Source organism: Microcaecilia unicolor, unplaced genomic scaffold (assembly GCF_901765095.1).
Source record: "Microcaecilia unicolor unplaced genomic scaffold, aMicUni1.1, whole genome shotgun sequence".
In the NCBI taxonomy this organism is placed as follows: Eukaryota; Metazoa; Chordata; class Amphibia; order Gymnophiona; family Siphonopidae; genus Microcaecilia; species Microcaecilia unicolor.
In genome coordinates, this window is record NW_021963478.1 from 4,817 (window position 1) to 31,064 (window position 26,248).

General features: G+C 48.3%; 1 protein-coding gene across 1 annotated transcript; it reads left to right on the forward strand.

The window, feature by feature from the left end:
• Positions 1 to 1,400: 1,400 nt before the first annotated feature.
• LOC115459342 (integrin alpha-3-like) lies at positions 1,401 to 26,111 on the forward strand. The gene is made up of 13 exons (XM_030189183.1): positions 1,401 to 1,423; positions 7,056 to 7,221; positions 9,876 to 9,944; positions 11,571 to 11,650; positions 12,268 to 12,345; positions 13,130 to 13,232; positions 13,332 to 13,508; positions 19,987 to 20,097; positions 20,338 to 20,451; positions 21,727 to 21,825; positions 23,437 to 23,562; positions 24,016 to 24,166; positions 24,770 to 26,111. Exons 1-12 carry the CDS (start codon positions 1,401 to 1,403, stop codon positions 24,124 to 24,126), a joined length of 1,257 nt encoding a protein of 418 aa, XP_030045043.1. The 3' UTR covers positions 24,127 to 24,166; positions 24,770 to 26,111.
• The last annotated feature ends 137 nt before the right edge of the window (positions 26,112 to 26,248 follow it).

Consider the following 26,248-nt stretch of genomic DNA (forward strand, 5'->3'; position numbering starts at 1 on the left):
TTTTTTATTTTTTGCATCATTCTTGTGTCGTCTTTTTCTGATTTTTAATTTTGTTTATACACACATTTTGTGTTTCATTTTTTTATTTTTAAGTGTATATTTTTGGATTTTTTTCTTTGTCACATTTTTTATGTTTTTTCCTGTTTTCATCTTCCTTTCTATTTTTTCACTTTATTGTTATGCTAGTGGAATAGCAACATTCCATGTAGAATCTCCAATATTTATTTAGATTTTGCTCACACCTTTTCAGTAGTAGCTCAAGGTGAGTTACATTCAGGTACTCTGGATATTTCTCTGTCTCAGGAGGGCTCACAATCTAAGTTTGTACCTGAGGCAATGGAGGGTTAAGTGACTTGCCCAAGATCACAAGGAGCAGCGGTGGGATTTGAACCAGCCACCTCTGGATTGCAAGACCCGGTGCTCTAACCACTAGGCCACTCCTCTAAAGTATAAGATATATTGTACCTGGGGCAATGGAGGGCTAAGGGGATCCTTTGACTAAGATGCGCTGAAAAATGGCCTGTGGTAGTGTAGGCGCGTGTTTTGGGCGTACTCAGAAACATTTTTCAGCGTACCTGTAAAAAAAAATGCCTTTTTTAAAAAAACAATTTTGACTGAAAATGGACGTGTGGCAAAATCGGCACGCGTCCATTTTGGGTCTGAGACCATGCCGCCAGCCATTGACTTAGCGGTAAAGACTCGCGCAGTAACCGTGTGGTAATGGTCTATGTGTGCCCAAATGCCAATTACCACCCGCGTGCCAGAAAGTAAAAATATTTTCAGACGCACGCAAAAAATGACATTACCGCACTGGCCACGCAGTTGCCGAGTGGTAACTCGGGCTTAGTAAAAGGACCCCTAAGTGACTTGCTCAGGGTCACACGGAGCTGCAAAGGGAATTGACCTTTAGGCAACTGCACTAACCATTAGGCTCAGGCCCATTTGATATTCAGGATATTGGCTGTGGCTGACGTCCCACATTGCAGTTAGTGCCAGGTGGTTTGCGGGCGGATTCGGGGAGGAGCCATATTCACAGTTGGTTCCCACGTAGCTAAGGGGCGGATAGGACTGCCTTTAGGGCGGTCTTACCTTGGCACTGAATCAGCTGGCACCCACGTAACTTCTGGGTGGCAGACTGACTGGATTTTCAATGCAATATCCCAGGTAATATCTGCCCATGGCTGTCAGCGGCTTAAAAACTGTCACTTAACCGGTTAGCACTGAACTCAAAACCAGCTATTTTGGGGCATTCTGGGGGTGGAATCAGCATTTCGCCGGTTAGATGCCGATACTCAGCACTCAACCGTCCAGCTTAACCGCATGGCATAAGGAAGGATCTAGTGAAGCTTGAATAGTCCGATGATTGGCAACTAAGATTTAATGCTAAGAAACGCAGAATCATGCACTTGAATCCAAGGGAATGGTACAATATAGGGGGTGAAGTGCTTCTGAGTACAAAAGAAGAGTGGGACTCGGGGGTGATTATATCTAATGGCCTTAAGGTGGCCAAACAGGTAGAAAAAGCGACGATCAAAGCCAGAAGAATGCTTGGGTGCATAAGGAGAGGGATGAGAAGCTGGAGAAAAGAGGTGATATTGTCCTTATGTCTCTGGTGAGCAGTGGCGTTCCGAGGGGCGCTGACACCCGGGGCGGATCGCTGATGCGCCCCGCCCCCTGGGTGCAGCGCGCCCCCCCCCCCCCCGGCGAAGGGACACCCCCCCACCCCGGCGAATGAAACCCCCCTCCCCCCGGGTGCACGCCGCTGGGGGGGGGGGGTGCCGTGCGCCGGTCAGCGTCGTTCGTTTCCATGCTCCCTCTGCCCCGGAACAGGTTACTTCCTGTTCCGGGACAGAGGGAGCATGGAAACGAACGACGCTGACCGGCGCACGGCACCCCCCCCCCCCCCAGCGGCGTGCACCCGGGGCGGACCGCCCCCCCCCCACCCCCCCTTGGTACGCCACTGCTGGTGAGGCCCCGTTTGGAGTACTGTGTGCAATTCTGGAGACCGCACCTGCAGAAAGATATACAAAGGATGAAGTCGGTCCAGAGGGCAGCTACTAAATTGGTAAGCGGTCTCTATCATAAAATATATAGGGACAGGCTTATGAACTTCAATATGTGTACGCTGGAAGAGAAACAGGAGAGAGGGGATATGATGGAGAAGTTTAAATAACTCAGTCTGCTATTGAAAGAGACATGGGAAGCAACTGCTTGTCCTGGGGTTTGTAGTATGGAATGTTAGTGAGTTGTTTAAGGTGGTTGCGTTTATTCTGAGTTCTTCCATACCAGAGGCGTATCTGAAATGCGGCGATAGGGTGGGGGCCCAAGGCCAGATGAGGGGCACATTATACCCCCCTCCCCCGCCGTCGTCACCTACCTTTGCTGGTGGGGGACCCCAACCCCCGCCAGCCGAGGTCCACTTCCTCCTGCCGCTTCCTTTAAAAATATTCCTTCGGCTGGCGGGGGATCCCAACCCCTGCCAGCCGAGCCGAGGTCTTTTAAAGTTCTTTTTCGTCCTCCGGAGTCTGACATCGCTGCTCCTTTCGGAGTCTGACGTCACTGCATGTTGTACGTGCAGGGACGTCAGACTCCGAAAGGAGCAGCTTTGAACAGCATGGACTTCTGAGGACGAAAAAGAACTTTAAAAGACCTCGGCTCGGTTGGCGGGAGTTGGGGGGGGGGGGTCCAGGGCGAAATCTGCGGGGGCCCAGGCCCCCATGGCCCCACGCAGATACGCCCCTGCTCTATACTGCTTGTCTATGTAAATACTGAGGAGCTGAACTGGATGCCAAGAGAGAGAAGTCCCAGCTTAGTTTTCAGTTCTCTGTCTCCACCTGCTGGTTGATGGACACAACTATCCGCACAGGTTCTGGAGTATAGAGGGAAGGACTATAGTTTATGGTTTATTTAAACTTGATATACTGCCTTTAGCGAGATACATCAAAGCAGTTTTACAAAAATATAAAACTAAAGTTCAAACAAGGACACAGGAACAATATTTAGATAGGACAGAATAGACAAGAGAATGACGACCAAACATAACAAAAGACACAGACGCCATCCACCAAAGCATTAAAAAAAAAAAAAAAAAAAAAGATCCTGAAACTAAATTTAATTTTTAAAGACCCTACACACAACAGACAAGACTTAAAGATCTGGGTTTTAAATCCCATTATATACCATAAAATTATACTGCTTTGTCACCCACTTATCACCCATCCAGCTTTCCCTTTTTCTCACCTAACCTAACCCCAGTGGCGTACCAAGTGGGGGCGGTCCGCCCCGGGTGCACGCCGCTGGGGGGTGCCGCGGCACGCGCCTGCTCTGAGTTCCCTGACTTCGCGCGTTCGCTGCAGCTCCCTCTGACCTGGAACAGGAAGTAACCTGTTCCAGGGCAGAGGGAGCTGCAGCGAACGCGCGAAGTCAGGGAACTCTGAGCAGGCGTGCGCTGCGGCACCCCCCCCCAGAGGCGTGCACCCGGGGGGGGGGTCCGCGCTGCATCGGGGGGGGGGGGGTGCTGTTCCCGGGGGGGCGGTCGCCGCCCCAGGTGTCCGCCCCCCCCCCCCCAGGAACGCCACTGCCTAACCCAGCCTCTTCCTGTGAGACCGTCATTGGAATGCTTTTGTGTTTTACTTATTCAGATCTTTGTCAACATTTGCTCATTTCTGATCTGAAGAAGAAGGGTCACCTTTGAAAGCTAATCAAAAAAAAATGTAAACCCTGTCACACAAGTTTTTTTTTTTTTTCTGTTACATTTGTACCCCGCGCTTTCCCACTCATGGCAGGCTCTATGCAGCAGGCAATGGAGGGTTAAGTGACTTGCCCAGAGTCACAAGGAGCTGCCTGTGCCGGGAATCGAACTCAGTTCCTCAGGACCGAAGTCCACCACCCTAACCACTAGGCCACTCCTCCACTGTTGCTACTATTTGAGATTCTACATGGAATGTTGCTATTCCACTAGAAGTCGGCCCTTGCAGATCACCAATGTGGCCGCGCAGGCTTCTGCTTCTGTGAGTCTGACGTCCTGCACGTACGTGCAGGACGTCAGACTCACAGAAACAGAAGCCTGCGCAGCCTTCTACATAGTGGCAACATTCCATGTAGAATCTCCAATAGGATCTATTTTATTTTTATTACATTTGTACCCTGCGCTTTCCCACTCATGGCAGGCTCAGTGCGGCTTACATGGGGCAATGGAGGGTTAAGTGACTTGGCCAGAGTCACAAGGAGCTGCCTGTGCCTGAAGTGGGAATCAAACTCAGTTCCCCAGGACCAAAGTCCACCACCCTAACCACTAGGCCACTCCTCCACTGTTGCTACTATTTGAGACTCTTCTACATGGAATGTTGCTATTCCACTAGCAACATTCCATGTAGAAGTCGGCCCTTGTAGATCACCAATGTGGCCGCGCAGGCTTCTGCTTCTGTGAGTCTGACGTCCTGCACATACGTGCAGGACGTCAGACTCACAGAAACAGAAGCCTGCGCAGCCTTCTACATGGAATGTTGCTAGTGGAATAGCAACATTCCGTGTAGAATCTCCAGTAGTATCTATTTTATTTTTGTTACATTTGTACCCCGCACTTTCCCACTCATGGCAGGCTCAATGCGGCTTACATGGGGCAATGGAGGGTTAAGTGACTTGCCCAGAGTCACAAGGAGCTGCCTGTGCTGGGAATCGAACTCAGTTCCTCAGTTCCCCAGGACCAAAGTCCACCACCCTAACCACTAGGCCACTCCTCCACAAGTTGGCCACAAAACCCTGGTATTCTAGATGGGTGCCTGGCATTTTAGAATGGTGCCTAGGCAGATGCGTGCGTGAATCCAAATTAGTGCCAGTCAAGCCCAATAAACTTTAATAATTGCTAGTTAACACCCAGTCGACTAATTAGTTTATACACACATGTAGGCTCCGTGCCCATCTGTGAGGAACCTATAAAGAATCCGAGGGAATGTGTGGTCCATGTGATATAGTTTATTACGTTTCCTTGGAATGGTAATTTTCTATCCATGAACTTGCATCTGATAACTCGGGGGGTCCTTTTACTAAGCCGTGGTAAAAAGTGGCCTGCGGTAGTGTTGCGCATGTGCCGGGCCAGTTTTTACCGCATATACAAAAAAAATTTTTTTTTTTTTTTTTTTTTTAAATGTGACAGAAAAAGGGCCTGCGGTAAAAACGAAATCACTGCACGCCCAAAACCGGCCTGAGCCCTTAACACCACCCATTGATCTAGCGGTATAGGCTCACACTCGATGACGGTTGGCGCGCACCGAGTGCTGATTACCGCCGGAACCGGTGCATATAGGAGGAAATACATAATTCATCCAGGCATTATGGGTGTGTGCCAAATCTGAAATTACCACCAAGAGGGTGTGCTGGCCTGGCGGTAGTTTCATTTTGGCGCTCGCTGCACGTGCATACAGCCTATCACGGCTTAGTAAAAGGGCTCCTCTCTCATTCTACCCAAATGCCCCAACCTAATCTCGCCAACTTCCACCCCCAATTCTGTTCTGACTTAAATACCAACCTCCCATCCTTCTCTTTCCATCTCTCCTTAATTTTATCCCTCCTTACTCTTTCTCCCAAATTACACTAAGCATAAAGGAATCCTGTGCCGAAGGAATGGATCCTCAGGAGCTTAGTCAAGATCGGGAGATGGAGATGGTGCTGGTCAGACTTATACGGTCTGTGCCAGAGCCGGTGGTGGGATGCGGGACTGGTGGTTGGGAGGCGGGGATAGTGCTGGGCAGACTTATACGGTCTGTGCCAGAGCCGGTGGTGGGAGGCAGGGATAGTGCTGGGCAGACTTATACGGTCTGTGCCAGAGCCGGTGGTTGGGAGGCGGGGATAGTGCTGGGCAGACTTATACGGTCTGTGCCAGAGCCGGTGGTTGGGAGGCGGGGCTGGTGGTTGGGAGGCGGGGATAGTGCTGGGCAGACTTGTACGGTCTGTGCCTTCGCCGGTGGTGGGAAGCAGGGATAGTGCTGAGCAGACTTATACGGTCTGTACCAGAGCCGGTGGTGGGCAGCGGGACTGGTGGTTGGGAGGCAGGGATAGTGCTGGACAGACTTATATGGTCTGTGCCAGAGCCGGTGGTTGGGAGGCGGGGATAGTGCTGGGCAGACTTGTACGGTCTGTGCCTTCGCCGGTGGTGGGAAGCAGGGATAGTGCTGAGCAGACTTATACGGTCTGTACCAGAGCCGGTGGTTGGGAGGCGTGGCTGGTGGTTGGGAGGCGAGGATAGTGCTGGGCAGACTTATATGGTCTGTGCCAGAGCCGGTGGTTGGGAGGCGTGGCTGGTGGTTGGGAGGCAGGGATAGTGCTGGACAGACTTATACGGTCTGTGCCAGAGCCGGTGGTTGGGAGGCGTGGCTGGTGGTTGGGAGGCGAGGATAGTGCTGAGCAGACTTATACGGTCTGTACCAGAGCCGGTGGTGGGCAGCGGGACTGGTGGTTGGGAGGCAGGGATAGTGCTGGACAGACTTATACGGTCTGTGCCAGAGCCGGTGGTTGGGAGGCGGGGATAGTGCTGGGCAGACTTGTACGGTCTATGCCTTCGCCGGTGGTGGGAAGCAGGGATAGTGCTGAGCAGACTTATACGGTCTGTACCAGAGCCGGTGGTGGGCAGCGGGACTGGTGGTTGGGAGGCGAGGATAGTGCTGGGCAGACTTATATGGTCTGTGCCCTGAAAAGCACAGGTACAAATCAAAGTAGGGTATACACAAAAAGTAGCAGATATGAGTTATCTTGTTGGGCAGACTGGATGGACCATGCAGGACATTTTCTGCTGTCATCTACTATGTTACTATGTTACTATCCTATCTACCCTCTTTTATCCTAGTTATATATTATCTAGCTCAACTTATCATACACTACTAAGCCTGACTTTACATTGTTTTACTACTGTTTTATTAAAATTCTATTAACTTTGTATGTCAAATTACTATGTAAGCCGCATTGAGCCTGCATTATGTGGGAAAGCGCGGGGTACAAATGTAAGAATAATAATTCTATCTGTTCCAGCGGTGAGGTAATTGGCTGTGCTGTCTTTGTAGGGTGAATGGGACCCAGGTGTTACAGTACAATCCTGATGTGAAGAAAGTGCATCTGCGAGTAAAGGTCACGAACATCCCTACAGCCTCCTGGAATGGGGAAGACGCACACGAGGCTCTCCTAAACATCACTGTGCCCCCCATCCTCCTCTTTTCCTCTGTCCGACCGGTAAGGTCCCTTCTCGTACCATACACTGGTTCTTGGTACTGTCCTATATGATACAGATTTGAGGTGCTCTCCTTTCCAGCTGTTTGTGTCAACTCTCATCTTCAGCTGTTTCTTCTCCTCTTTTGGGGTTTCCAGCTGTTTCTAAGAGCCAGAGGTGCACAGGGAGTCCACCCTGCATTTGGTTAGGCAGTAGGAATACTTACCATGATGTGTGTGGGGGGGGGGGGGGGGTTGTTACTGTTGTATTTAAACAATTATATTTAAACAAATAACCAGAAGACATTTTAAAAAAATCAACAGTCCTCCTGTTTCCTAACAGTTCAGATTTCTAGAGAAATAACGGGCTACTGTCGATTGACTTGTGTTAAACTGAGCTGTGCACCAAAGTTGTTAAATCACAAGAGGAGTGTGAAAAATTGCAAGAGGACCTTACGAGACTGGGAGACTGGGCGTCTAAATGGCAGATGACGTTTAATGTGAGCAAGTGCAAAGTGATGCATGTGGGAAAGAGGAACCCGAATTATAGCTACGTCATGCAAAGTTCCACATTAGGAGTCACGGACCAAGAAAGGGATCATAGGTGTTGTCGTTGATGATACGTTGAAACCTTCTGCTCAGTGTGCTGCTGTGGCTAAGAAAGCAAATAGAATGTTAGGTATTTTAGGAAAGGAATGGAAAACAAAAATGAGGATGTTATAATGCCTTTGCGACCGCACCTCGAATATTGTGTTCAATTCTGGTTGCCGCATCTCAAAAAAGATATAGTGGAATTAGAAAAGGTGCAGTGAAGGGCGACGAAAATGATAGCGGGGATGGGACGACTTCCCTATGAAGAAAGGCTAAAGCGGCTAGGGCTCTTCAGCTTGGAGAAAAGGCGGCTGAGGGGAGATATGATAGAGGTCTATAAAATAATGAGTGGAGTGGAACGGGTAGATGTGAATCGCTTGCTTACTCTTTCCAAAAATACTAGGACTAGGGGGCCCACAATAAAGCTACAAAGTAGTAAATTTAAAAGAAATCAGAGAAAATATTTCTTCACTCAATGTGTAAATAAACTCTGGAATTCGTTACCAGAGAATGTTTCAAAAGCAGATAGTTTAGCAAGGTTTTAAAAAGGTTTGGATAATTTCCTAAAAGAAAAATCCATAAACAATTATTAAGGTGAAATTGGGAGAATCCACTGCTTATTCCTGGAATAAGTGGCATAAAATGTCTTATTGTTTTGGGATATTTATTGGCCACTTGGAAATAGGATACTGGGCTTGATGGACCTTCAGTCTTGTCCGAGCATGGCATTGCTAATGTTCTTATGTACTTATGTTCTAAGCCTCAGTACAATAACTTCATGGGTTTTGTGGAGGGCAGCAGATAAGTTTTAGGCTCCTCTATCCACCCTCTCAAGCATCATAATTGAAAATAAGGAAGGTTTGAATAACTGCCTTGTTCTGCTGTTTTCTTGGACAATCATGCTTTGTATTGTAACGTAACATATGTGTTTGCCTGGTGTAACACCATTTGCTGTGAGGAGCAGCAGATTCGAGGGCCGATGCACAGAAGTCCTCGTTAAAAACCCGTTGCTTTTAGATCCCCAGTAAAAGTTACCGAGTTTGAACTATAGACCGATGCTCAAAGGAAATCGCATGCAAATGAACTGCTCACAATTACAGCAAGAAGCTCAGAAGAACAAGGCATAGAATAGTCACCCGTTAAGCCATGCATGCGTAGGACATTCATTCATTAAACGTCAATGCTGTGTGCATGCCCTGGACAGCATGTGCTATATATATATATATATAGCCGAGATTGGATAACAGAGCCAGTAGTGGGAGGTGGGGCTGGTGGTTGGGAGGCGGGGATAGTGCTGGGCAGACTTATACGGTCTGTGCCCTGAAAAAGACAGGTACAGATCAAGGTAAGGTATACACAAAAAAGTGGCACATTTCTTGGGCAGACTGGATGGACCGTGCAGGTCTTTTTCTGCCGTCATCTACTAATGCGCCTCCACAGCGTTCCACTGCTACACACAGGTTTCATACACACACATATAAGCAATAACCACCTGAGGCGTGAAAGTTTCTTTTGTGGGATTCCAGGCCAACTTTCACATCTTGGGGGGGGCGGGTCATTGGTTATATGTGCATGTATGAAAGCTGTCAGTGCCGTGGGCATGCGTCTACAGTGTGCTTTTTTGTTCCAAGACTACTTCACAGTGCTGTTACGTTCGAAACACACACAAATGCAAATACTGTTTAAATATGACAGCAGACTGCTCCACCGAGAAGCCACAGTCATGTACGACAACTCCGGACCTCCTGTAAAAATTTCCTTGTTAAAGGTATTCGCTCCTTTCTGTGTATCATTCGGAATGCTTATTTTAATATATATCAGCTCGTTGTAATATATTTGCATACAGTTCTCGTTAGCTGCTACCACAAATGGTAAAAACTACGCAGAACCCCTTTGTGCATTACTCGCCGAATAGTGTGTACGCTAAACTAGATTGAACCAGTCAAAATAGGATGTTCCTAGCACAGTAAGCTTTGTGCATCGGGTCCTCAGTGACATTATTGCTGTGTTCCTAGAGATGAAGGAGTCTTGAATTTCAGGAGTCATATAATAACTGATCCCTCTTTCCTATTCCTTCCTGCCTCTAGACTGGAGCTTGTACCTTTGATGGGACAGTACTCTGTGAGCTGGGGAACCCATTCAGGAAAAATGAGACAGTGAGTATCCTTCCGTTCCGGCAAATCAGGACGATCCAAAAATGCCACAATACAGGCAAACAATGTGGAAGGAGAAAAAGGTCTCAGTGCCTCAGAACAATTTGCATGCGATTCCTCAGTGCTAGTGTTCTTTCCCACATTTGCATGGAGGCAGGTAATAGGCTTGTTTAATAACAGGACTACAAGTCCCTGTAGTCTTGTAGTTCTCCTGTAATAGGCTGTTTCAGAGCACATGTCCAGCTTCCTGTGTCTTATGAGGCTCTTTTTATTGGCTTGCCTTGTTCTTTAAGCATGCTGGGCAAGTTGGCCCCCTCTTTCTCCATCAGGTCTGTAAACTTAGTCTGCAGTATATTTCCTCTGTGAATTGAAGCTGCCTATGCCGTATTTTTGCTGCACGATCCCTTCAAGCCCTTGTGATTCCATCAAGATTTCATCAGCGTAAAAATATAAACAGCGTTACTATTCGGCATGATGCTAAAACCTCCCAGCTTCTCTTGCATGGAGAGAGAGATGATTGAGAACACATTCCTAGTTTGCAAGGCAAAAACTCTTGCCCAGCCGGGAGCATAACCAGCCCTCCAATTTGGGGGGGGGGGGGGGGGGGGTACCCAGGGGTGCACTTGCCCACCCTCCTGCCAAACATACCTTTGCTGGCGGCGAAATAAATATAGTTCCCCTCTTCCTTAAGTAGAAATGGGTACGTGCCTTCAGCCGCCAACTTCTTGTGCATGAAGGTACGCATCGAGTTCTGCCTTAAGGAAGCAGCACAAGGAGGAGGGGAGCCTTGGCACTGTATTTATTTGGCTAGCGGAGCTTCAGCATCCCTGTCAGCAAAGATAAAAGGGTGCTGCAGTTCTGGCTGGGGCCCAGGCCCCCTAGGTGCCCCCCACCACTTGAGTCTAGCACATTTGAACTGTAAGTTCGTTAACAGTAATTAAGCAAGGAAAAATAAGATTTTTGCTTCAACAGTTCCGAGTCTTCTCATAGCGATGTTCTATACTCTGGTTTAAACTGACCATCAAGCATGTTATGGGATCACTTGTGAGGACATTCCAGCTGGAGCTCAACTGCATCAATCCTAGATCTAAAAAAACACAAAAAACCTAGCTTTTTCTCTTTTACCAGTCTTTTAATTCAAATAAAGTATACTTAGCTTCAACACGCTGTACACGATCCTTGTTTTGGTATTCCTACTTCAAGGGGGACTTTCTGAAGCTCATGGTGCCGCTCCTTTTGAACAAATGCCATGTCTTTGTGAAACGCAGGAACACTGAAACAAGAACCTTGTCAGGGATCTTGAACAGCATTCTGAAGTTAAGTGTACTTTGTTTGGATTAAAACACTGGTAATGGAGAAGAAGCAAGGAGCTTTTTTTAGATTTATAATTGATTCTTCTGATTTGTAGCACTGAGGAATCGCGTGCTCTGAGGCACTGAGGTGTTTTTTTTTCTCCCTGCACTGTTTCTGCCTGTATTGTGTTTCTGTTTGAGGTGAAAGGATTTGGTCATCTTACGGACTTCAGCGTTAACTACAATTTTGTAAAAGCTATTTTGAGGGATAAGGGTTGTAAATCATGGTCTCCATAATGTGGTGTGTGGCATTTCTCCCCATCTCTGCTCTTTCTAGAAAGTGCTGGTCTTGACCTTTGAGGCATCTGGGATCTCCCTGCACACCAGAGGTGTGACGACAATGCTTCAGCTTTCCACGTGAGTCCCACTCGCTGCCCTTTGCTGCTCCCATGGAAGAGCAGCGCTGTGCCTTTGATCCCTGTTGACTGCATACTGGCGCTCGCTTCGGTGACCTGATTCTCGGTGCAGTTTTATTTTTTGGTCACTGGTATTGGGGAGTGGCCGTTTTCCGTGACTCTTCTCCCAGTGGCTTTGTGGCTAGAACTGTCCATCCAGTTTCCCAGTGTCCGTTACAAACGGGTCTAGAAGGATGGGTCACGTATACATGTTTTCAGCCGCTGAAGCGCTAATATTGATTGAATACTGTCATTTGCTCTCCAGGTCTTTCTGCTACTGTATTTTACAGGCTGCCTCCCACATATCTTCTCTCATGTTTACTGATGAGCTGTTTTATCTGCTCTAATGTTCACTCTCTTCTGTGCTCACGTGCCCCTTCTTGAGACACTTTCTCACACACAAGCTTGCTCGCTCGCTTGCATGCCTACCTCCTCTTTTTGCATGTGTTCTTACGTGCTTTCATTTTCTCAGTCCCGCACCATCTTGTGTGCTCGCAACTGCCCTCTGTGCAAGGTGTTCTGCACACTTGTGTGCTCCATTGACACTTCTTCACAGCTGTGCTTGTATCTGTTCGGCAGGCTGAGTACTCAGGATGACCTGGAACCTGAGGTGGCAGAACTACTTGTGGACTACACTGTACAAACTTCTTTATCTATGTGAGTATTCTTTCGTTTCTGCTCAGAGATCCCAGGCGGGGCTGCCGAGAAACTGAGCCAGGGCAAGGCTGCCGCCCCCCCCCCCCCCCCCAGGATCACCCCTACCCCTCAATCGCTACTTTTGTCGCCTCCCTCTCCTGCTCCCAGGCCGCCTGCACCGCAGTTCCCACCTACCCACCCTCTGCTCCCTTCTGTCTGCCATCCGACCCCCTTTATTTAAATTTAAAAATAAATCTCTAAAGCAGCAGATCACCTCGGCCTTCCCTCACTGTGTCCCGACTCCCGCCCTCGCGGAAATTGGAAGTTACATCAGAGGCAGGAGGGCAGGAGTCGGGACACAGTGAGGGAAGGCCCGCCCGAGGCGATCTACCGCTTTCGCAGAGAAGGTGCTGCGCTGCTGTTTTAGAGAGATTTTTTTTAATGCAGGGGTCGGACGACAGACAGAAGGGAGCTGAGGGTTGCCAGGTGGAGATGGGACTGCGGCGCCAGCAGCCTGGGAGCAGGACAGGGCAAGAGACTCTGGCGGCCCTGATCCCAGGCACAGTGTTGAGACAGGATAGGAAATCAGTATTATGTGTGCTGGATGTAAAAATGTGTGGATCCAGTTGGAAGAGTGAATACTGATAATGAAACACTGCAGTGAAGGGCGGTGGTGTGAGTGAAGTCTGGGAGAGGGTGAATCCTGGCACACTGCAGTAATGACTGTGGCATGAGTGGAAATTGGGAGAGCGTCAGTTACTCTGCCTGTTTTTCCTAATGTTGAGTTTTTTTTTGCTTTGAGCAGTAAAACCTCGTGGCTGTCGACTCATTTCAGTGGGACGGTGATGGGAGAATCTGCCATGAAGACAGTGTCAGATATTGGGAGCCCTGTGGAGTTTGTTTTCATGGTAAGGGTAGACGGAAGAAAGGCGATCCCATCTGCTCCGGATGTGGGTCCCAGGCACATGGCATGATAACCCATGGTCCGCTTTCCCATCTTTTTCTAGGTGGAAAACAATGGGGATCCCTTGGAGATGGTGGGGATTCTAGTCCTGGAATTCACCTGGCCATATGAAGTAGCGAATGGCAAGTGGCTTCTCTATCTGACTGAGATTGTGGTTGACACGGATGTAAGAGAACTCTGTGTCCCACCTGGAGACGTCGTCAACGAGTTAAACTTAACGGTGAGTGGTGCTTCTTGGTTTCTCCCAGTATCTGCTGGATGATTCATGTTTGGTATGTCCAGTGCTGAGCTTCCTTTTGAACCTAACGGTGGAGGATTTAGCCTGGCCGAGTTGGTCAAAGTTGAATTGTCTTTGAACTTCACCCAAACCAAAGTCAGTGAGTCATTTCTTCCTTGGCGTGGATGTGAAATTTCTCTTCATTTTCATGTGATGCTGTTGGGCATGTTGGTGAATCTACCTGCTTCCCAGGGCCAGTGTTCGGCACCATAGGCAAAGCTTTAGCCCTGCACCCTCATCCCCCAGTTATCTTTCAGGCATTTAAGCTCCCTCTCCTCCTTTCAAGGTACTGATAATTAAATATTTGAAGATGGTTATTTGCTGATGGTTATTTGAGTTGTTGGGATTGATCGTTTTGGTGACGAAAATGATATCAGGATTGTACCAGGAGACATATGAGAAGAGACTTGAAGACCTGAATATGTATATTGTGGCGAGGGTTTCTGTGCCTGTGAACTGTATTGTTTTGCTGCTGATATGTGTTTTTCCTGGTTAGCCAGCAGATGGCGATTGTAGTTTTAAAAGCTGTACCAGAAGTGACAGGGTTTTTTTTCCTTTTCCTGCCTAACTATGAGGTAATTTATCAGTCTCAGTTTGGAAGAAGAGAGAGGTGTGGTAGCTGTGTTAGTCCACTTTTAGAGGTAATCAATAGAAATCAAACAAAATAAAACATGGAAAAGAAAATAAGATGATACCTTTTTTTATTGGACATAACTTAATACATTTCTTGATTTCTTGACATCTGCAAATTTAATTACCTCACTAGTTACTTCCATCTCTAGGTCATTTATAAATATGTTAAAAAGCAGCGGTCCCAGCACAGACCCCTGAGGGACCCCACTAACTACCCTTCTCCATCGAGAATACTGACCATTCAACCCTACTCTTTGCGTCCTATCTTTCAACCAGTTCTTAATCCATAGTAATACCCTACCTCCGATCCCATGACTCTCCAGTTTCCTCAGGAGTCTTTCATGAGGCACTTTGTCAAACGCCTTTTGAAAATCCAGATACACAGTATCCACCAGCTCCCCATTGTCCACATGTTTGTTCACCTCCTCAAAAAAATGCAGTAGATTGGTGAGGCAAGACTTCCTTTCACTAAATCCGTGCTGACTTTGTCTCATCCGCCCATGTTTTTGTACGTTCTCTGTAATTTTATTCTTGATAATAGCCTCTACTATTTTGCCCGGTACCGACGTCAGACTCACCGGTCTATAATTTCCCGGATCTCCTCTGGAACCCTTTTTAAAAATTGGCGTAACATTGGCTACCCTCCAGTCTTCCGGTACCACACTCGATTTTAGGGATAGATTGCATATTACTACTACTACTTGACATTTCTAAAACGCTACTAGGGTTACGCAGCGCTGTACAATTTAACATAGAAGGACAGTCCCTGCTCAAAGAGCTTACAATCTAAAGGACAAGTGAACAGTCAGTCAAGTAGGGGCAGACAGATTGGGGCAGTCTAGATTTCCTGAAGGGTATAAAGGTTAGGTGCCGAAAGCAACATTGAAGAGGTGGGCTTTGAGCAAGGATCTGAAGATGGGTAGGGAGGGGGCCTGGCGTAAGGGCTCAGGAAGTTTATTCCAAGCATAGGGTGAGGCGAGGCAGAATGGGCGGAGCCTGGAGTTGGCGGTGGTGGAGAAGGGTACAGAGAGTAGGGATTTGTCCTGTGAGCGGAGGCTCTACAAGTTCATTTTTCAGTTCTATTAATACTCTGGGATGAATACCATCAGGTCCTGGCGATTTACTACTCTTCAGTTTGCAGAACTGACCCATTACATCCTCCAAGTTTACAGAGAATTAGTTTAGTTTCTCCGACTCGCCCGCTTCAAATACGCTTTCCGGCACCGGTGTCCCTCCCAAATCCTCCTCAGTGAAGACCAAAGCAAAGAATTCATTTAATTTCTCCACTACGGCTTGATCTTCCCTGATCGCCCCTTTAACACCATTTTCGTCCAGCAGCCCAACCGATTCTTTAGCCGGTTTCCTGTTTTTAATGTATCTAAAAAAAAGTTTACTATATATTTTTGCTTCTAACACTAACTTTTTTCAAAGTCCTTTTTTGCCCTCCTTATCTCCGCTTTGCATTTGGCTTGGCATTCCTTATGTTTTATCTTGTTACCTTCAGTCGGTTCTCTTCTCCACTTTCTGAAGGATTGTTTTTTGGTTCTAATGACTTCCTTTACCTTACTGTTTAGCCATGCCGGCTGACGTTTGGTCTTTTTTCCCCTTTTTCTAATACGCGGAATATATTTGTCCTGTATCTCCAGGATGGTGTTTTTAAACAGCATCCACGCCTGATGCAAGTTTTTTACCCTGCGAGCTGCACCTTTCAGTCTTTTTTTCACCATTTTTCTCATTTTGTCGTAGTTATCTTTTCTAAAGCTAAACGCTATTGTATTTGATTTCCTAAGTTCACTTACTTCAATGCCAATATCAAAACTGGTCATATTATGATCACTGTTATCAAGCGGCCCTCGCACCGTTACCCCCCCGCACCAGATCATGAGCGCCAGTAATTAAGTCTAGTATTTTTCCTTCTCGTGTGGGCTCCTGAACCAGCTGTTCCATGAAGCTGTCCTTGATTTCATCAAGAAATTTCACCTCCCTAGCATGTACCGATGTTACATTAACCCAGTCTATATGTGGATAATTGAAATCACCCATTAATATTAATTGCTCAATTTATTCACTTCCCTAATTTCCTTTGACATTGCTGCGTCCGTCCGCTCGTCCTGGCCAGGCGGATGGTAGTACACTCCTATCACTGTCCTTTTCCCCTTTTCACGTGGAATTTCAATCCACAAAGATTCCAATAGGGGTTTTGTCTCCTGCAATATTTGCAGCCTATCCAAGTCAAGGTTCTCATTTACATACCCACCCTATCGCTATGATATAATTCGTAGCCCAGTATGACTGTGTCCCATTGGTTATCCTCCTTCCACCAGGTCTCAGAGATGCCAATAATATCCAATTTTTCATTGTGTGCAATGTACTCCAGCTCTCCTATCTTATGTCTCAGGCTCCTGGCATTTGCATATAGACATTTCGATGCATGCTTGTTGTTCCGTTTTATATTACGTTTAATACATGGCATTATTAATGTGTTATCTTCTGTCTGGTCATTATTCATTTTATTTAAGGCCATCTGATCTACTACGATTTCTTTGTTGTTCTTACTTACAAGTAACCTTTTCTTCCCTGTCTGGGTGATATCCTCAAAAGATACCTTATCCCGAACCATGCGCTTTTGAGCGACTGTCAGCCTTCCCCCCCGTTTCTAGTTTAAAAGCTGCTCTATTTCCTTTTTAAAAGTTGACGCCAGCAGCCTGGCCCCACCCTGGTTAAGGTGAAGCCCATCAGATCAGACTAGCCTCTCCTTTCCCCAGAATGCTGACCAGTTCCTGACATATCTATGTGAAATATTGGAAATTCCAGAGGTAAACCTACCACTTTTTAGCCAGGTGTATTGTGTTCCACAGAAGGAATCAGCTCAACAGGGGAAAAAAGAGTCTTTGAATTTGACTGCTTTTCTGGAGACCTCCAAAACTGAACAAGCAGAAGCAGCCACTTCAGTGGCTACTTTAACATTGATTCCTGATAAGCAATGGCTTTTACGATTATTCTTTAAGCACCGGGATAAACTATTCCTGGGCCAAAGAATAAGTCTATTTCCTGATGTTTCAAAAGAAACCCAAAAGACGTAAACAATTTTTGTAATTTAAATCAGCTGTCTTGCAACTTGGAGGAGTATTTTTTTTGAGGTTCCCATGTAAGTGCATTATTCGGTTGAACTCATTTAAATATGTTTTCATGGACCCTTCACAATTGTCATCTTTTATTGCTTCGAGAAGAACTGAAGGAGTTTAATTTAATGTTTATTTCTGTCCATATCTGTGTTTGACTAACTTTGATGATTCTTTTTTTTTTCCTTAAAATTCCTGCTATCAACATCTTGGATCCAGTAAAGAGTGGACTTGAGTGTTGGAAACTAAATTTATTACCTTTGTTACAATTATTCTGCAGCCCCCCTTTACCTCTCCGCTCTCATCTCTCCCTACATTCCTCCCCGTGAACTCCGCTCACTGGACAAATCTCTCTTGTCGTCCTCCTTCTCCTCCACCGCTAACTCCAGGCTTCGTCCCTTTTCTCTCGCGGCACCTTATGACTGGAATGGACTTCCTGGACTTATACGTCTAGCTCCATCTCTACCTGTTTTCAAATCCATGCTGAAAACCCACCTTTTCACTGCTGCTTTTGGCTCCTAGCCTCTACTCATTTGCCCTCCCTTGTTCCTTCCTCCCTTCTCACCCATTACTTCCCTCACCCGTAACAGTCTCGTCTGTCTGTATTATTTAGATTGTAAGCTTTTTTGAGCAGGGACTGTCTCTTTGTATCAGGTGTTCAGCGCTGCGTGCGTCTGGTAGCGCTATACAAATGCTAATAATAATAATCTTTATTATTGTAAATTTATTGTAATGTTTACCACACTATGCTTAATCAAGAATATATCTTGAAATGTTTGTATAAATTTGAAATTAAAAAAAAAAAAGAATTAAAAAGTGTGTGGGGTAAACAGAAAAGTCTCTAAATATACCGTATTTTTTGGACTATAAGACGCACTTTTTTCCCCCCAAATTTGGGAGGAAAATGGGGGGTGCGTCTTATAGTCCGAAGGTAGACTTCTTCCTACTCACGCGATCTTCCCTGGTGGTCTAGTGATGTCAGGGCAGGAAAGAGCCCCCTCTTTCCTGCCCAGCGCGCTGCTCTCCATCCTCCTGTATGCAGCCTGACGGTCTCGGCGAGATTCAAAATGGGCGCCGAGACTTCAATTCTCGGCGGCCATTTTGAATCTCGCCGAGACCGTCAGGCAGCAATGCATACAGGAGGATGGAGAGCAGCGCGCTGGGCAGGAAAGAGGGGGCTCTTTCCTGCCCCGACGTCACTAGACCACCAGGGAAGATCGCGTGAGTAGGGAGAAGTGGTGACAGGGCCGGGGGGAGGGCGGGATTCGGACAAGACGCACCGGAGCACCTAGGTTTTAGAGTTGGAAAAAAGGAAAAAAAAATTTTTCCTATTTCCCTCCTCTAAAACCTAGGTGCGTCTTATAGTCCGAAAAATACGGTACCTAACACATCAACAGCTATAAGTTCATTCATGATACGCAAGAGTGGTGCTTAGATAGGGTTACCATACGTCCGGATTTCCCCGGACATGTCCTCTTTTTGAGGGCATGTCCGGGGCGTCCGGCGGATTTTGCCCCCGCCCACGTTTGTCCGGATTTCTGGACAAACGTGGGCGCGGGTGCGGGCAGGCGCGTGCATGCGGTGGGCGTGTGGGCGGGCGATCGGCGCGTGGTCTCCCGTCCCCTCCCCTCCCCTTCCTTACCATGTTCCCTGGTGGTCTAGTGACGTCTTCGGGGCAGGAAAGAGCCCCCTCTTTCCTGCCCGGAGCGCTGCCTCCCCTGTCTATCATCCTTCTCGGTCTGGCTGGGGATTCAAAATGGCTGCCGAGAGTTGAACTCTCGCGAGGCCGCTTCAACTCTCGGTGGCCATTTTGAATCCCCAGCCATACCGAGGAGGATGCAGCAGGCAAGGGCAGGCAGCGCTCCGGGCAGGAAAGAGGGGGCTCTTTCCTGCCCCGAAGAGAAGACGCTACTAGACCACCAGGGCTAGACAGTAAGTGGGGGGGGGTATGTGATGGGGGGGAGGGGACTATGTGACGGGGGGGGGGGGGGAATAGGGGCGGAACCCGGACCTGAAGGGGGCGTGGCAGGGGCGTGGCATGGGGCGGGGGCGGGGTAGGGGGGCGTGGCATGTGTCCTCTTTTTCAGAGGACACAAAATGGTAACCCTATGCTTAGACAACAGCTCCAGCAATGGGGAAGTGAAACCAATGCCGGATGGACTTCTACTGTCTGTGTCGCGTACGTGGGAAGACAGATAAGGATGGGCTGGAGTGGGCTTCAGTGGCAACTCAAGTGCAGGGAGGTTTTCTTTTTAAAAAATTTTTTTTTATGGTCCGAGCCCTGAAACTGTTAAGGACAGATCAGGATCAAGTATGCATATTTTTTTATGCCACGTTCATCTCGTATGCTATGAATGCAGGTCCTTTATATCTCAGTAGGGGAAGGAAAGACATTGTAAAGTGGAACTTAGCAAGTAAAATGCCGTAATACTTTTGGATTGTTGGTTCAATAACGATTTGATAATGAGTGTAACTGTTGGGCAGACTGGATGGACCATGCAGGTCTCTCTCTGCCGTCATTTACTATGTTACTACAACTGAGCTGCTTTTAATCTGGCCTTGTGCTTTCCACCATCTTCCCCCACCACCTGAGTACACTGCTGTTCTTTGGATTTGATTTGGAGAGTTCTGGCAGTGTCCTACATGTCGTGTCTTCTCTGTTAAAGCTTTCGAATCAGATGCAGTCGCGGAAGAGGCGGGAGCTGGAAGCCAACACCCAGGCCCAAGAAGTGGTGACTCTGGCAGCAACCAAGCGAGCTCGGTCCGAAACCTCCCTGGTAAGTAAAATGGACCTGTGACACCTACCCCGGCAATTCTGAATGAGAGTTTGATTGTGGAGTAGAAGCTGTAGACACGGGTGGTTTTGGGGGAAAAGTACTGGTGGTGGAATTTCCAGAATGTTCCTTCTCCAGTTCTTTGCCCACAGGAAGTGAAAATAGAAATGTGGGTCTTCGTGAGGGTTTTTGGGGTACTGGACAGACCTATGTCAAGATTTAAAAAAAATCTTTGCTCACCAGAGCTGCTTCCAGAGGACTGCGCGCTGTGTCCAATTCAGCTGCCCACTGCGGAACCTGAGGAAGACGGCCACAGTGACAGTACGGGCCCATGTCTGGAACAGTACTTTCCTGGAGGTAACAAAATACTGCAGTGTGTTAACACCCTCATCGTCCCCGTCTCATCTGCCCGCAACCTCGGTGTCATCTTCGACTCCTCCCTCTCCTTCTCTGCGCATATCCAGCAGATAGCCAAGACCTGTCGCTTCTTCCTCTATAACATTAGCAAAATTCGCCCCTTCCTCTCTGAGCACACCACCTGAACTCTCATCCACTTTCTCATCACCTCTCGCCTTGACTACTGCAACCTACTCCTCACCGGCCTCCTACTTAGCCATCTATCCCCCCTTCAGTCCGTTCAGAACTCTGCTGCACGTCTTATCTTCCGCCTAAACCGATATACTCATATCACCCCTCTTCTCAAGTCACTTCACTGGCTTCCGATCAGATACCGCATTCAATTCAAGCTTCTCCTTCTTACCTACAAATGCACTCGATCTGCAGCCCCTCCTTACCTCTCTACCCTCATCTCCCCTTACGTCCCTACCCGTAACCTCCGCTCTGAAGACAAATCCCTCCTTTCATTACCCTTCTCCACCACCGCCAACTCCAGGCTCCGGCCTTTCTGCCTCGCCTCACCCCATGCTTGGAACAAACTCCCTGAGCCCATACGCCAGGCCCCCTCCCTACCCATCTTCAAATCATTGCTCAAAGCCCACCTCTTCAATGTCGCCTTCGCCACCTAACCACTACACCTCTACTCAGGAAATCTAGACTGCCCCAACTTGACATTTCGTCCTTTAGACTGTAAGCTCCTTTGAGCAGGGACTGTCCTTCTTTGTTAATTTGTACAGCGCTGCGTAACCCTAGTAGCGCTCTAGAAATGTTAAGTAGTAGTAGTAGTTAACACAAGAGCTTGGTGTTCCCTATTCCTGAGAGGCTAAGGACCACAGGGCCCTATAGCCAACATGTCTTACTACTGAGAGGTCAAGATCTCCCCATACTCAGCATGCTCTGTAGTGACCTGCAGCATTGAGTCTCCATATCCAACATGTGTTATTGCTAGCAGACTGAGGACTACAGGCTTCCCATACCCAGCATGCCCTGCAGTGAACTGGCGTTCCTTACCCCTGATAGGCCAAGCAGCATGGAGTCCCCATATCCAGTATGTGTTATTGCTAGCAGACTGAGGACTACAGGCTTCCCATATCCAGCGTGTCTGCCTGTTGGCACTGAGAGTTGCAGGAACTCCCCTGTCCCGTTTGCTGTGATAATTGCTACTCTGTATACTCTATGATACTAAGGATAGATGTTTTCTCTGTCCTTTCTGCATTCTGCCTTTCTCTCCCACAGGACTTCAGCAGTTTTGATCGGGTAAAAGTGGATGGGGAAGCAACGTTGTACCTGCAGACAGACCTTCCCAGCATTCACATGAAGAATCACACGGTGCAGGTGAGTCCTGGTGCCTCCTTGGCTTCATCCCACGAACATTTATTCTTTATTTGGACTTATCTCACACCTTTCTCAGTCGTAGCTAGGGGAAAATCCACTGCTTATTTCTGGGATAAGCATCATAAAATGATGCTTATCCCAGGTGTTTGTGATCTGGATTGGCCACTGTTGGAAACAGGATGCTGGGCTTGATGGACCTTTGGTCTGTCCCAGTGTGGGAATACTTACGTACGTATGTAGGATGAGTTACATTCAGGTGCACTGGGTATTTTCCTGTCCCTGAGGGTTAATGGTCTGTTTGTACCTCAGGTGATGAAGGATTAAATGATTTGCCCAAGATCACAAGGAGCAGCAGCTGGATTTGAACCCAGCTTCCCTGGTTGCTCTAACCATGTGTAGCATCTTCAGACTCCCCAAGGCTGGAGTGTAGGTTGACATTGGTGTGGTTTGTAACAAGTAGTTGGGAGTTCACGGCTGTTGAATGCTCCAACAGCATCTGTCAGGGTCTGCCACTGAGTGGGGCTTTGAAAGCTGTATCTCTCACCCCTCCCTTTCCTCCCCCAGGGTTAGCTAGCATTCTTGTGTTTAATTTCTGATACCCCTCGCTGCTTGTACTTGAGTGAGCGCCCGATGGGCACTGCATCCTGTTGCCTTCTCTGAAGTGCCTCCTGCTGGGAGAGGCAGGAATTGGAAGAGTGTACGGGCCCTACAATGAGCTTGTTTTGCAACACCTCCAGCAGCATCTGTGGGCTTCCCCCTCCACCCCCCCCCCCCCCAAAAAAAAATCTCTTCTGAAAAACCAGAACTCCTTCCCGTTTCCAACAGCGCCTACTGTTGGGACATGCTGAAACTACCAGAGCGCTGTTCCATATATTCAGTGTTTTTTTTTGAGGGGGTACTTGGAGGTATTGACAGTGGCGTTCCTAGGGGCGCTGACACCCGGGGCGGATCGCTGATGCGCCCCGCCCCCCGGGTGCAGCGCCCCCCCCCCCCCCCCGGCGAAATAACCCCCCGGGTGCAGCGCCCCCCCCCCCCCGGCGAAAGAACCCCCCCCCCCGGGTGCACGCCGCTGGGGGGGGGGGGGGGGGGGTGTGCCGCGCGCCTGTCGGCTCCTCGTTTCCATGCTCCCTCTGCCCCGGAACAGGAAGTAACCTGTTCCAGGGCAGAGGGAGCATGAAAACGAAGAGCCGACAGGCGCGCAGCACCCCCCCAGCGGCGTGCACCAGGGGGGGACCGCCCCCACCGCCCCCCCCCCTTGGTATGCCACTGGGTATTGAGTACCGGCATCTTTTCCATTGTCTGCTAAAATTGACCCACAGTCCCCATGTTTTGATGAAAGAACTCAGGCTTCGCACGACAATTCTGTCTCGTCATAGATTCTGTGACTGGTTGCAGGGAGCCTGGCTGTTGTGGGGTGGGTCCCTCAGTGATCACCCCATCCCTGAAGTGGGGGCTGCCATTTGAGTACCGGCACCTTTTTTGCTAGAAAAAAAAAAGCACTGCATGTATTCATGTGGTAATTCTTTGGACAGTTTGTGTGTCACATGGGAGATTTTTAGTCAGATAAAATTTTGTTTTTGTTTTTTTCCCCTCCGTCTCTTCCATGGCTAGTTCTTTGTAAATATTGATTCGGACTTGACTGAGGAGCAGCCGACCGAGATCGAGCTATGGGTGATTATTGTAGCAGTCTTGGCGGGGGTGCTGCTACTGAGTTTCATTATCCTGCTGTTGTGGAAGGTAAGAGCAACTCCAGCTTCCCCACTTTCCACCCCTGCAGACCATGCGGAAACCTTTCTATGGTAAAGGAGAGGGTCGTTAGAAGAAATCTTTCCAGGCCTGATGTAATGTGCCAGTGTACAGAGTCCCCTATAGTGGGGCTGAAGGTGTGGGGGGTTAATGCAGGGGGCTCTTTCCAGGCTGAGGATGCAGATGCTTAGGTCAGGGGTCAGCGCTGTAAGGTTTGTAGCTCTGGGCTAGATCATGTAAAAGCTGACCTTGCACACGGTTCACCTTGACCCGTGCTGTGTTACCTGAAGGTCTGAAATATCTCCGTACCAGAGCCTCTCCCCAGTCCTGCAGCCTGAATCCTGGCTGGCATCATCTGCTTCCTTACTGGAGTCACAGCCCCCATCCCCCTCCCCCTCCCCCTCCCCAGCTTGGCCTTGACTGGTATCACCTGCTTCCTTGTAGTGCGGGTTTTTCAAGCGAGCGAGCACACGAGCTATGTATGAGGCTAAAGGTCAAAAGGCCGAGATGAAGATCCAGCCGTCTGAAACGGAGCGGCTAACAGAGGACTACTAGCCAAGGGCTGAGCCCGCTGGGGGCCTGCTCCCTCCTCTGGGTAATGAAATGGAAGGGGGATCCTTACTGTCTTAACACTTTCCCTGTTTCTTCCTGTCCTGTCACGTCTTCTTCGAGGAGCTGGATTGTCTCGCTGTCTAACTGAACACGTTCCTGTTCCAGCGTCTTGAGTCTCCTGTTTCTGTTTTTCAACCATGGCTTTGCTCCCGCTTTGAGCTGCTCCAGCTTTAGCTTTGAACAGAACAGGCCACGCCTATCCAAACAAGAAACCGGTAGCTCCGCCTTTGCAGACCAAACAAAACTGAGTGAGCCCAGAGCAAAAGCTGGAGTGACTTAAACCACTGTGGAACACGAGTCTTAAAATATTCCTTTCAGCTGGTGAGGTGGGGGCGGAAATATTTGTCTCCTTTGCTGTCTGCTGTTCTGTCCAAAGTGGTGGTACCTCTTAGGGACTTAATGGTGAATCTTTGCATCGATGCTGGAGAGACTTGTACTGCTGCCTCTGTTTTTTCTTTTCTTTCCCTGTCGTCTCCGTCTCTTCCCTCCCTCCTTACCACAATTTGCTGTACAGGTTCAGTAATCTCTGTTATTTCTTCTTGGTTTCCTTCCCCCCCCCCCCCCCCCCCCTCAATTCCTCATCCAGTGCGGCTTCTTTAAGCGAACGAATTACTACAGGCTGATGCCAAAGTACCACGCAGTCCAAATCCATCGGGAGGAGCGCTACAAACGTCATGACAGCCTTGTGCCACGGAAGCCCAAGAAGCACTGGGTAACCAACTGGCAAGATCCCACGAAATACTAGCTCCACTGATGCCCTTCTTTTTCCATGTCTTGGAAAGGTGATGGTGGTGGTTCTGCATCGCTGTGCGGAGAGTCCCAGGACCACCGGCCTGACTAGTAGAGAATTCTTTTACGCTCTCTTTTAACCAAAAGCAACATGACCCTCTCGGAGACTTAAAAATTGTATAAACCTGTGTGAAAATGCAGCAAGGACCAGCCAGGGAATGAAAGACTGTCCCATCTCTCTCCCCTTCAATACGCAGTGCATTGTGCACGTGTGACTGTCATTTGCATGTGTGTGCACTTCCTTGTGCATGCTTCTGGAGTCTCAAATGAATACACAGGTACTTGTACAGACACTACTGGGCACACACACATCTCTATTGAGTCCGCTAAGCTGGTGCACACTCACACTGTCATGGACTCCCGTCGTGTGGGATGCTCTTGACGGTTCCCTCATCTTGGCTGATCCTGCATGCACGAATGGGCCCTTTTCTATGCACAAGCACACACATGCTTCATTCCCTATGTCATTTGTCAATCTCGTGCTCTCTGCTTTGCTTGCAGGTCCCGTGCAGTGCATGGCTCATCTCACAAGCACCGCTGTATGTTTTGTGCCCAACACATACGTGCATGCCTGCTCACTGTGCTTGGTCTCCCCTCTCTCTGCTTTTGCACACCCATATGGACAGGGGCCTTCGTTCTCACTATTTGCTCCCGACCAAAATTGTTACTTCAGCGTGAAAGGTTCAAGAAGCTCCCATGCACAGTCTTCACGCCAGCTTGCCATTATCTGGTTCTCATGCATTGTGCCTTTCACCTTGCTTTGCAACTTCTATTGCAGCTGAAATCCCTTGCCAAAGAAAGGGGGTGGTGGAGGGGAAGACCCCAAAGGGAGGTGGCATCCTTGGATGGCCTTACAGACTGTGGGCATGGGCATCCCACCCTTCGCAAGATGCCCTGCACTGGATTGCACTTCATTATCTCTGTGATACACTGGAGAAGATGTGCCTTCACTGGATTTTTTTTTTTAATTGAACACTTTCTAATGTTAGAAAAAGACTGTATTTTGCTGGAGATAAACTTATCAGACAGGTTTCTCCCTACCTGTACATCCCTAGGGAAGTAGAAAAGGAAGAACTTTAATGTCATGGTATGATTGTTTTTATTTTCTGTCAAAATGAAAGTTGCTTTTTTTTAATTAACAGTTTGGTTTGTGCCTTCTTGGTGTGAATGAACCCTCAGGGTGGGGCAGGGCAGGTTGGCCGGTGTTGGGGCCCCTGATTTGCAGGCGTGGAGCCAGCCAGGTATCTTGCCGGATTTGGCAGGCTCTTGGTGATGA

Excerpts from the sequence above, each read along its gene's own strand:
- LOC115459342 (XM_030189183.1), top strand. The coding sequence starts at position 1,401 with ATGCACTTGAATCCAAGGGAATG. Across the intron at positions 13,233-13,331 it reads CTGTGGAGTTTGTTTTCATG|GTGGAAAACAATGGGGATCC; the intron begins GTAAGGGTAGAC and ends ATCTTTTTCTAG. Across the intron at positions 23,563-24,015 it reads TTATCCTGCTGTTGTGGAAG|TGCGGGTTTTTCAAGCGAGC; the intron begins GTAAGAGCAACT and ends GCTTCCTTGTAG.